This window comes from Anas platyrhynchos, chromosome 21, assembly GCF_047663525.1.
Source record: "Anas platyrhynchos isolate ZD024472 breed Pekin duck chromosome 21, IASCAAS_PekinDuck_T2T, whole genome shotgun sequence".
NCBI lineage: Eukaryota > Metazoa > Chordata > Aves > Anseriformes > Anatidae > Anas > Anas platyrhynchos.
Genome location: NC_092607.1, coordinates 6,429,638 through 6,441,726, shown reverse-complemented (window position 1 = coordinate 6,441,726; position 12,089 = coordinate 6,429,638). Strand labels below are relative to the sequence as shown.

The 12,089-nt window shown below is 39.1% G+C and overlaps 1 protein-coding gene across 15 annotated transcripts in view; it reads right to left on the bottom strand.

The window, feature by feature from the left end:
- PTPRT (protein tyrosine phosphatase receptor type T) overlaps window positions 1-12,089 on the bottom strand; it is a 449,634-nt gene that overhangs the window by 265,232 nt on the left and 172,313 nt on the right. For all 15 annotated transcript variants that reach the window (XM_038166116.2, XM_072026287.1, XM_072026288.1 and 12 more), the window contains exons 5-6: window positions 9,145-9,260; window positions 6,568-6,742 (exon numbers count right to left, since the gene is read on the bottom strand). In XM_038166116.2, the coding sequence (XP_038022044.1) occupies window positions 6,568-6,742; window positions 9,145-9,260 (291 nt within the window). The remainder of the gene's footprint in view (window positions 1-6,567; window positions 6,743-9,144; window positions 9,261-12,089) is intronic.

The window sequence follows — 12,089 nt, the reverse complement described above, 5'->3', positions numbered from 1 at the left end:
AACCCTACTAGCAACAGCATCACAGGTTGAAGAACAAGTAACAAAGTGATAATTCTGGTTTTTGACTGTGTTTGGTAAGCATGTGAGAAAGCTAATGGCAAGGAGAAACAATATTCACCAAGTAACCACTATTACTTGCAAGACCCTGCAGACTGACAAAGAAATACTACAGAACAAAGGAAGCCACCAGCAGGGAAAACTGGACAACTCAAATACTCTGCATCCCAGCTGCAATATGCTAGAAAGTCACGTTACTGCTATCTTCCTCCAAGAAGTAAGGCAGAATGAAATGTATGAAATCACCCTGTCCGTACTTTTCAAACAGGAGTGTAAACCGAGGGAGGCACAAACACATTTATTTGCATTTGCCAGCCTCCCTACTTCTACCAGCTGCGTTGTTTGTCAGGAACTTCCTCTAAAATAGAGGTTAATAGGTAGATAGGACTACCTGGAATAGCAACCAATAAATAACATCTTATTTCCACAAATCTTTGGATTACATCTTTCATCGAAAGACCAAAATCTTATGTAAATTATTTAGGCATTTTATTATTTAGGTATTATTTAGGCATCTCCTTTATATTGTCTGGTGGAGAAGACACTTCTCAGAATTGCAGACAAGAGCACATTGCTTATCTTCCTTTCTACAGAGGTGCACCCTGTAAGATGAATTCATGGAGAAGTCACGAAAAGCCAAAGGAGTCCAGAGAGCTGAGAAGGTCTACACCCAGCGATGCTTTTCATTTCAGTATTTTTGTTCTTTGGAGGTTCCTTCTCCTCCCTTAGAATGGATGTAGGAAAGTACAGGACAAAGTGGGCAAGACTCTGCCCTCACAAACAGGAAAGAGGAAACAGCTTTCCATGACACCATTCTTGGGAAACAAAGATATTTACTCGGGTTCTTTCCCATCAAAAAGATTTTTTTTGTTTGTTTTGTTATGTTTTTAATACTTTCTCATTTATTAGCGTATTTATATCTTGTATTTGATAAAGAACTTGATATATACATCATGAGCAACATCACACAGCCCAAGCAACTTCATCATTGCCTGCCTCTCTACCAGGCTCAGGTAGAGCTTCAGTCAGGATAAAACTGAACCCTGGGCTTACATTTGCCTTTGGAAGGAAGATAAACCAAAAAAAAAAAAACAAATATACATATATATATATATATATACACACACACACATACACATTATTAATCTTTCAAACAATCTCTGAAACTCGGTGTGACAGGAAAGCCGTATTAATTTCCCAAGTGGCTGCAATGAAGATAAACTTTTACACAGCACTCCCTGCTTGTTTGGCATAGAAACAGAAGGCTACTGAAGAGACAAATATTCCAAATGAGGAAAAAATTGACACCTAACCATTAGTTTATGAACTTCCCTTGTATCCCAGCTGCGGATTTACATTCTTCCTGGGAACACCTTTTCTAATTTATTCCTCCTTGGCTAACGCAAGCCCGAGAAACGAGGAATACATGAATACATGCACATTGCAGGTGTGCAGCTCTGAAAATGGGATCCAGCCTACAAATGGCACATCAATCACTTCTCAAGGATAAGGCTTCATTTCCCAGTTCTATTTTGGACATTGAACAGAAGAAGGAAATGTTTCCTTTTGAAAGAAGGCACATCATTCTTCCTAACTGCCAGCTTCTGTGAAGCAATGGCTTTGTCCTCATCTCTCTGCTCTCAACACAACAACACTAAGTTGGAGTGAAAGAAGGAGAAGGGAAGGTAAGGCTCTTGGTGAGAGGGAATGAGTGTTTGAAATCCCATCTCCCATTTTCTCACCACACCCCCAGCTGATGCTCACAGCTGAGTTAAAGCAATAGCCAGCAGGTGCCAATGAACAAGGCAGTTAGAACAACGAAGAATTTGAGTAATTACTAGTCAGACGTGGACACCAAGGAAGTGAGCATTACACTCTGTATCAGTGTGATTACGAAGAAATAAAGGAATGGAGGCAGCTCTTTCAGGCACCCTACAATCACAAAGCCATCCTCCCATGCTCTGTTATTTCCAAGCCAGCAAAACTTTCCTGAATGGTTGACATGGGCAAAACCCCTCTGTGCTAGTCCAGGGTTCAGAGCAGCAACATCACTGCACACCTTACCAAACCTACACTTAACTTCTCCTGGCACAGGACACGTAAATTCTGCAGACAATCTAGTTGTGCAAACTGGAAAAGAGAGAGAGAGATAGCGCGCAGCCTGAGGGAGATCCTCGTCATCACAGCTTTACTGATACCGTTGGCAGTGCCAGCAAGAGACTTCTTCCTGTTCACAAGGTGATAACTTTGAGGACCTTGATTAACGCGCATTACTCAGGCAGGCAAATTCAAATCTACCCAGCAACTTTTGCAGTCTGGATGAGTCTGATAAATAGCTGCGAGGCATGAAAATTGCTATCTGAACTTATTATGTATACTAGAAAAATATTTTTAACAGCGAGATCTAAAATGCATATATTTCTGACCACGGATAAGCTTATCTCCTAGATGGCTCCAAGTGAGGGACTGGGCTCACATTCCAGCCACCCCCATGGCAGGAGGACAGCCGTGGTACCTCTCCTACCTGCACCCTCAGCCTACGGGCTGAAACACCACCGGGACAAGAGCTGCTGTATTACCCTGCCATGGCAAGGATGGTACTTTTAAGTATATTTCACACAGATACCCTGGGGTATAGAACCATACGTGTGCTGAGCAAGAAAATAACAACAACAACAACAACAAAGAAAACATCAAGAAAATAAAAAGTTTTGAAGTATCTTGAACATCTACCACCCCTCCCGATAACTTTCATGCAAAGTGAAAGACCATGGAGTTTGCAATCAACCTTAGCAAGTATGTGGAAGGTGATTATATTTTCGTCCCAGACACAGGCTCTACTCTAGAGCAGACGTGTACCACCATACACCATACTTTCACACCTACACTCCACTTCTTTTACCTAAGCAGACCTATGGATGGCCTCATGTAACACTTCTAGGGCCAGCTTCAGCCCAACAGTGGTCTCAGCTGTACAAGTCAGATGTTTTTATTACTTTCTTCTTTTAAGCTATAGGTAGTTCTTTCTCTTAGAAGTTCTTCCCAGTGTTTAAAAAGTAACTGAAGTTATTCCAGACGCAACAATACTGAGACAGGTCAAAATACCTGTAGAGGTCAAGTCTGTCTTACGATTGCTAACCAGGAGTTTGTGTGGCGTATTGCATTCTGGAGCAGCCTCACCATACAGATTTTTTTTTAATGTGTAATTATTTAGCGTGCTTTTCACACTTGAATATTTAAGCTCTGATATCTGATAGCTTGACAGCTTTTTTTTCTTTCCTTTTCTTTTTTTTTTTAATTCCAGGGTGTACTATGAGCACTAGAGCAGTTTTCACGGTGTACCCAGTGAGTTAATAAATAGACGGTGCAATTACAGTGACAAGCATCACACCAGAAAAGAACTAGAGAAAAAATAGTAAGCAACTCTGGAAAATGAAACCACCTCTCCCTCTGGTGTCTCTGAAGGTATCAGCTTCACGTCTAAAAACCCCAAGAAAAAAGCAACTGATGAAAGACAAGCTGTCCCAAATACCACAAGGATTACAGAAAGCCCCTCAGTTAAGAGGCAGACTGTGTTTTGTCAGTGTTGACTAAACAAACACTTTGAAAAGCAGCTAAGAAAGAACTGAAGAGTACCAGAACATATCCTAGGAGGCCCGCAGAGGGGCTTTGTTGCATATTCCAACCCCTTTTGCAGCAGTACAGATTTTAGGAAAACACCATGAGTCTAAACAAAATTGCATCAGGTAGCAACAAAATTTTGAGGGACTTTCTGGAGAGCAAGAAGAGCAGAAAAATAGTTTATGATAAATAGATTATAGATTTCCAACCATCCATTCAGTAATTAATCTGGGCACTCAGAATATCTGAAATCAGTGAGGATAAAAAGAAATAGCAAACAAAAAAGAAATAGCAAACAAACTGCTGTATATACACAGTTTAAAATGTTATTTACACTGTTACACAGGGACAAGTTTCCTGGAAGGACACTCAAATTATATCATTAATACAGATCAGATTCTGGCCAATTTCACAGTGTTTTAGACAATCTTTATACAAGCAAAACATGCACTTATTTCAGAATACGAATGACTGCCACGCAGACTTACTTTTTTACTTTACCAAATTACAGACAAGAAGCATCCCATTCGATCAGTACAGCAAAATGCAGCAGCACCGGATTTTTTGAAAACTGCCCTATACACAATTGTATTAAATTACTATATGTGCAACAGTGAGAGATAAGAAATAGAGAAGAGCTATTTCCACAGGCACACCAAAGGGTGGTAAGGTGTATGGATGGAAATGATAGGTTTCTCTGGCTTTACTATTATGATTCTAAAGTGCAGAGAGAAGAATAAACATATTGTCATTTACACAAGCCTTGTAACAGAGTCAGAAAGGCATTAGCATAGACAGTGAATAGCTCTACAGAAAAGCATTCTCAGTACTACAAAGGTATCACCTACCAGTAACTATACTGCAACAATTTTAAGCAAATAAAGTAATCATCTTTTGTGTAAGATTTCCGCTAATTACAATAATACATTAACAAACATGTCCACACAAACATGTAAGGAGAGAACTGGGTGGTACGGGGGTTAATTTCACTGATCATTTTATTTGCTGGAAGAGGTACCTGCTGTTCCGATTTAGGGTGCAGAAGTAGAACACGATGTATTTCAAAGGAAAATTTCTCTTGCTGTACCCACCAAATATCAATCACGCAATATTGAGAAATGTGAATCACTTTCTCATTTCTATAATAAAATATCTTATGCCTAGGGAAGCAAACAGACCTTTACATGAAAAAGATACACTGATCCTTTTTTAAACCTTAACCTTTGTTGAAGAAATCCCATATGATTTTATGTTCAACTGACTAAGCAAAAGCATGCAAGGCAGAGTATTAGCTTGGATTTAGTAGGTTTAGGGACAGGACTATCAATTGAGCAAAACTTCAATTACAGACTAATTTAATGTATACCCAAGTACATTACTGCAATTCAATAAACATCTCTTCAGAAATAGACAATTCCAATTTGCTCTCATTTCAGCCTGTGTGCATGCATTACAAATTTGCTATTATCCACACTAAAATTAGTCAGACTAGAAGTACTCATCCATGCAATCCCAGAGTTTCACAGTGCTGCATCAAGCTAACCTCAAATGAACCACTTAACTTTTCCTGCTTACTACCCTGGAGCAGAGGAGTGTACCTTCCCACAACAACACTACTCTCCTGAAGTTCTTCTGGCTAGCTGCCTGCCTGGGTACTTCAGCAACAAATCTATCGATGTCTCGTGTTGCATGTCCAACCATTCATTTTTATAACTCACTCTTCCATTCTAATCCTTCTCATACTGTTAAACATGGAAGTGTCAGGCACGTGCCCAGCTCTGCATATTCTGATATTTGGTTGCTCTGGAAGATCTCCTCTACTTAGCAATGATACAACACTAGATACGCCACTCTTGGCAACTCAGTTCCTTTTTAATTGTGAATTAATTTCTCCAGATTTGAACAAATAAAATGCAAGATCATCCAGTGGGAATTAAAAGCACTTGGCATCTAATGTGAACATTCTCTTCATGATCTGTGTAGTCTGAGTATCTACAACATTCAACACTTGATATTTAAGGCATTGTGAAGGCATTAGCATATCGATCATCAAGTGCCAGAGTAAATTAGCAGAAAGTGAAACAGTGGACGAAAGTGATCTTGTTTCTGCAAAAGTCCATTTTCATAGAAAATTAAAACATTTGGATCAGTAAAATTACACTCCATGAGCAGACCTGTACTTCAACTTCCTTCCACCCCAAGTCACCCCACCCTGAATACAGAATGAAGCACTCTCGGGGTGACTTTGCCACCTTCTGCTCACTTCTCCTAAGAGGCAGAGAACATCCCTGTGGTAAAGCTCAAAGTAAGATTAAAAAAGTAGCACAGTAAATAACACCTCACTACATGCCTCGTGGAAGCTCTTAAGCAAGTACCACCTTGCAAATGTAGGCACAGTATCACCTCTTGAAACACAGTAAATAACAGAGCTAAAAACTCTAAGCTTCCTTCAAGAACTACTGATGTCTCTGCTGTGTATTTTAAGACATGAGCAGTCTCATCCCCCACCACTTACTCCCAGCAGCCCTGAGCAGACTCATTTGACATGCAATGCTCCATCACAGGATTATTTATGCCTGATAAACTGTAAAGGAAGGCAGATGAAGCTGACTGACGGTTACACTGTTCAGCTGACTGCATTAGAAGTATCCATAGCTACCATGTGTTACTACAATAGCTTACGAAGAGGGCTACATCTGGGTGAAGTTTTGATTCAAATACTTGTTTTAAGAAAATGATTGAAATTCTTGTCTCTCTTACCCTTTTCTCCTACTTGAATTTAATATGAATGAAAGAGGAAGGTCCAATAGGATGTCAAATCTTACACGCAGTTGCCATGTGGGAGGAAATACTCATCTTACATAAACTTGCTGTTTTAGTGCAACCTACCTTTCACTATTAATTCTGCATAATTTGAAACTCCAGATCCACCATCTGAACGAATGACACATCGGTACTTGCTGATACTGCGTTGAGAGGTGTCAGCAACACTGACAGTAGCAGAAAAACGTCTATGGTTGACGACTCGAGTGACCATTAATGCTGTGTCCCGTCCATTCCACTGCTGTGAAGGCAGACAAAAATAACGTCTGTCAAAAGGCACACAGATCATTCACTCTTTGTTACTATTAATATTGTTTAAACCTCCATGTTCACATTACTCTAGTTTAGTTTTTATATAAGCACAATTTTTCAGGGCAACACTGCTAGTCATGCCCCTGCAAAATGTACAGGGCTTTGGATTTTGTGAACTAATGGGCTTAAGTATCCTTACAAGTACATTTGTTTAAGTTTTCACGTCTACTTAAATTTTGAAATGTTTTTGTGCATTTGATGTGTTATATATACACTGAAAAGTCTGGAGAGTGACAGTTCAGACTGAATTTGTACAGAGTATATCCAAAGGCTTAGCTAGGACATGAAAATACTACAAATGAACAGGTTTTGTACACCTACAGAAATGCTACAAAATCAACAGATTTTATAAACCTGGCATTTTCAGGTGTAAAACTTTGTTTCCAAAGCAATTTAAATAAATAAATTGGATGAGCAGATATCCTTGTACATGCAACACTCCTCAAAAAATCTCTCCCTGCCAATGCCAGACTACATTTTCCCAACTGGAAGAGTGACAGATGATGAATTAACTAGAAATCAGCATAAACACCTGAATTTGTTCAGTTGGCCTACTTTATTAGGAGGCTCAGAGGAAAATACGCTGCCATTTTGCCAATTTCCAGTAATCAATTTTGGGAGCTTTTTCCAAGGCTATTTTCATTAAATACTTCAATTTTAAAGAATGGAAAACAAGCCCCCAGTAGCAACAATGGTTTCCTCCCAAACCCCTGCTTCTCTCGGGAAAAGGTTCATACTGCTTCAGATCAGAAGTGTTTTTACACACATCTAATCATAACTGAGGAAACATTTCACGGAAAGAACTCGAGAGATATAAAATAAGCCAAAATATATCTCATTGGATACACCTCAGTGGATGCTAGAAGTATAACACAGGTTAATAAATTTCAGATTAAAAGATAATTTTTAGGATAATGGCTGTGATAGGAGTACAGTTAAAATGACTGTCAAGTTATTTCTAGATAATGCCAACCACATTTCTCACCAACACAATCTCCTTCCCAGCATTAATTTTAATTCTTAGTATTAGGCAAACTGATTCAGCTCCTAGTATTTCGACTAGAATTGAAACTGTTATTTAAAAAAAAAAAAGTTTATTAAAAAGTCTCAAACCAATAAAAGAATTTGAGAAAATCCGTAACATATCACCACTAATACCATAGCAACTATGATAAGGGTCTGTCACTGACGATGTTGCAGTTGTGGTGTTTCTTCTTGTTTGATTGGGGGCTTTTTGTTTGTTCTACTAAGCACCAAAAAAAAAAAAAAAAAAGGAAAGAAAAAAAATGAACTGAATTTTGCCGTAAACGAACTGAATTTTGCCGTCAGAACAGTAATTTAAGAAAAGATGTGTGTTTAAATCCTACTGTATGCAGAAAATCCTTAAGGCACATTCTTGCTAAATCTGGTCCTCCATCACATCATTCTGAGCTGTGAATAAAAACTGTTGACTGGCTTCAGCATTTTGAAAGTGTCAGCCCTATGCACGTGCACAGTGCATGCAGTAACAGAATCTTTGTTTGGGACATTAGGTGTTTCATGGTGCAGAAGTTTAGACAACTATGAGAGCTCCCTTATTTTTAAAGTTCCTAGAAGAACTCTATGTATAGAACATGTTAGTTCTGGGACTCTCCACAGCCAAGCACTTGAATGGGCAGAAGAAATAACTTTGTTCTTCACTGGGAAACAGTACTCCACCCTTCCAGTTTGCTAAGTGTTCCACTTCTAAGTCTAGAACTGAAAAACAGTTCTTACATTTACTATACCTACATGAATAGTCCTACACAGTTTTTCAAGTCCAGCTGGCAGGATGAAAATACAGGTATTAAGAGAGTGAATGCTTTCATCTTTTATTGAGCAACTAGAAGAAACAATCTGCTATCAACACAGCTAAGGGAAACTGAGAGGAAGAAACAAAGGTAGTACAAACTGATTTTTGCCTATTTTTATCAACCAGATAGCAATCTCAGACCTTATGGTAGGTTTCCATCTTAACTTACTGCCCTCAGCCCTTGCCAATGACACTTCTGGAGGGCAAGGGGGAAGAAGACCACAAATTAAGCATGAGTGAGGAACTTCTCCACTTGCTCTGTCTTTTCTGCTTTATGCCAAGTGCTTACAGGTGTGCACAGATTTGTTTAAAACTAAAATTTTGCAGTAACTGGCCACTTTTTCTATCTTCTGTAGCACGATTCTGTATTTTGTCACCTTGGACTCCCATCTGGAAACACTTTAAAGCAGTTCTCAAAAGATCTCAGTGATAACATTTTGCCTCACCACCTAGTTGTCCTCCACCTACTTATTTTACTCGAAAACACTACATCATCTTACCTGGAGCCAGAGTTTGTCATGCTGTGACCACTTCCCCCCAGCAATGCACTGGAACGTCGCGTTCTGCCCCACGTTAACCTCCACGTTCTGCAGCCGTAGGAAATGCGGTGCTTTTCCTAACAAAAGATGCAAAGGATAGGAAGGGTAGAGCAAGGCAGCAACTGACTATTACACCAATACTGACATAAACACCCAGCAAAGCCTTAAGACTGATCCTTGACCAGGCAATTTAGTAAAATGAAGCTGTCCTTCAGTACCTGACTATTCCCTGCAGAGCAAGGTGGGTGAGCTTACAGAGAACAGCCCAAGATATCAGTACAGAGCTCTGGCACATCTGAAAACATAGACTGTCAGATCACAAGTTCACGGTCATCAAAACAATTTCTTACTCATTGCTATGAAGAGTAATTGAGTAAATTCTTTAGAAAATTGTGTTTTTATTAAGGTCAAAAAGAAACCAAAGGTTTCTGAGGTTGTCAAGCATGACTGACCCAAACCAAATTCTCCTAAGTGCCTTTTTTCCCTTTTTACTTTTTTTGACTGTCAACTACATCCTAGAACTTTAGAATAACAAAGTCATTGATATAAAATCATTGATATTAAATGAAATATTGGTATTAATGATAGTATTTTATCACCATATTAGTTAAGAACAATGTAATTTTTTGTTGACATTAAGTTCAGTATTAGTTCAATTTCAATATTAAAGCACTGATACCAAAGTGGCAATATCATCAATATTAAATATACATTTGTTGACAAAGGAAAAAGATCAAAAAGATCTTTTTTAAACACCACTCATCTACTAAAGTAAAAAAAAAAAAAACTTACAAGGAAAAAAAATGCAGCGGTGAATCTGACACTTCAAAATGACCTTAGTGCTTGCATGGCTTTGGAAGAAAGTTTGTGCTCCAATTAAATACTTTTAGTAAGACACACAGAGTCTTGTAGGACACTAAAGGTCAATCCTTTTCAACTCATCTTTGAATTTCCTAATACGATTAGCCACCAGAGTGATACAAAATTTCATAACACATCCTACCCTATATTCTTCTATTGGAAATAAATAACTTCAAAAGGGTATGGACATCTGTGCCCAAGCATGTATGAGGCTTGGCATGCAGGTAGGTGTCCACTACAGGCACATGAGGACTGTACACTATGCTGAAGGTTTTTATCTAGTTTCCATATGGTGTTCTCCCTGCTCTCCATTTGCTGACACCTCCAGCACGCAGGCTGCAGAAATGCAGCGATTCTGTACTGTCGTGCTTTCTTGGGGCTAGAAATGTGTCTCAAAGTTGAGTAGTACACTTATCTATGAAGGTGAAGCAGAAATGAAAAAATAACACCAATGATTTCAAGTCACACACCCATGCTCACCAGGAGCTCCGTGGTTCCTGTGTTTTGAGTTGTAACAACTGTAAAATGCACGCAAGGGGCAACGCCTGTAAAAGTGACAGAACACGCCCTGGTGACATTTGCCCTGGTGGCTGGCACTGCTGAACAACAAAGGCAACACTGGCAATGGGATAGGAGAGGCATTTATAAGGACTGCAGAGAACTCGCAGCCTGTGGGGAGCTCTGTACTCTGCAGGTTGCAAACTGACTCGAAATGCAGTGGTTACAGTTCGAATCACCCCACTTTGGGGTCAACAAGGTTGCGCTCAGTTTTCTAGAGGGACTTGCATATACCTGCAGACACTGATTTAATCATCAGTTTAAATACTTCACTAAGCAGGGGTCTTTTTGTTGCTATTTTTTCGATCCCATAACCTTGTCTAGGCTTTGCCACACGGTTGGTTCAGTGGCCTCTTTCCCAGTAAAGGGATCAGGCACCACCCGCTATGCAGCGGAATACAGGCGCATCATTCGGGGGATTTGTTTGGATGCTGCCAGTTATCAGCAACATCTGGTCAACACAGATTGTAAGGATTTCTTAATGAAGTAAATGCACCCAAAGGCCTGAGCAATGAGCACATGGTAAATACAAATATAATTTAGTTAAACAGCAATTAACCATATTGCAGTTATCAGAAATGTCCTGTTAAACTTGAGCAGAGCCATCCGTGTCTGTCACGCTAAATGGTAGCTATTCTTTGAAATTCTGTACCGCAATAAAAAAAGTCTATTCACCCCGTTGATATAATCTACACGATTTTGTTGTGAGCAGCCACTGCTGATTTGCTGAAACAACGAGCTAGTGAAAGGGGCTGTAAAGCACTGAAGTGGCAGGGCGGTGGGCTACCTTTCCAAATGACACCAGGCTACTCGGAAATGTTGAATTTGCAGCACCGAAATATAAACAAAGGTAAACATAATCTAATAAATCAAAGTATCACCCCAAAAGTGCATTTTAGTATGCTACATAACAGTTAATAATTTGAGCATTGAAAGACATGGGGTAATTACAGATTACTTTTAAGAACATTAAGGTATTTGAAGGAGACACATCTAAACTCACTAAAGAACATGAAAGCTGTTTAAAATCTTTAGAAGGGGCTATGTACTACAGACACAATATAGACATACAGAAGTCCTCAAGCCTCACTGTACATGCACAGAGAAATCAAAAAAAATTATGCCACAACGTAGAGGTTTAAGGCCTAAGTATGAAAAATGTAAGCTGGGCATAATGTAACCACTATAGAAGCAACATAACCCAAATACTTTTGAACAGTGCAATCAACCTGCATTAGTTTTCACTCTTGTGCAAGTCTGAATGAGATTTATTTTTAATATCCTCATGCAGATGCTGAGTGGGTTTAACATTTCTTTCGAGAGATACCTTTGGGATATGTCCTTTATTAAGGAAATACTGAACCAATTTGATTTCTTTTTTTTTGTTTGTTTGTTAAGTCAACCACACAGGGCATTATCCAAAACTTTTTAGATTTTTTTCTACACCAGTATGATTCAGAAATAACAAAACAATCAAGAGTTCTGTG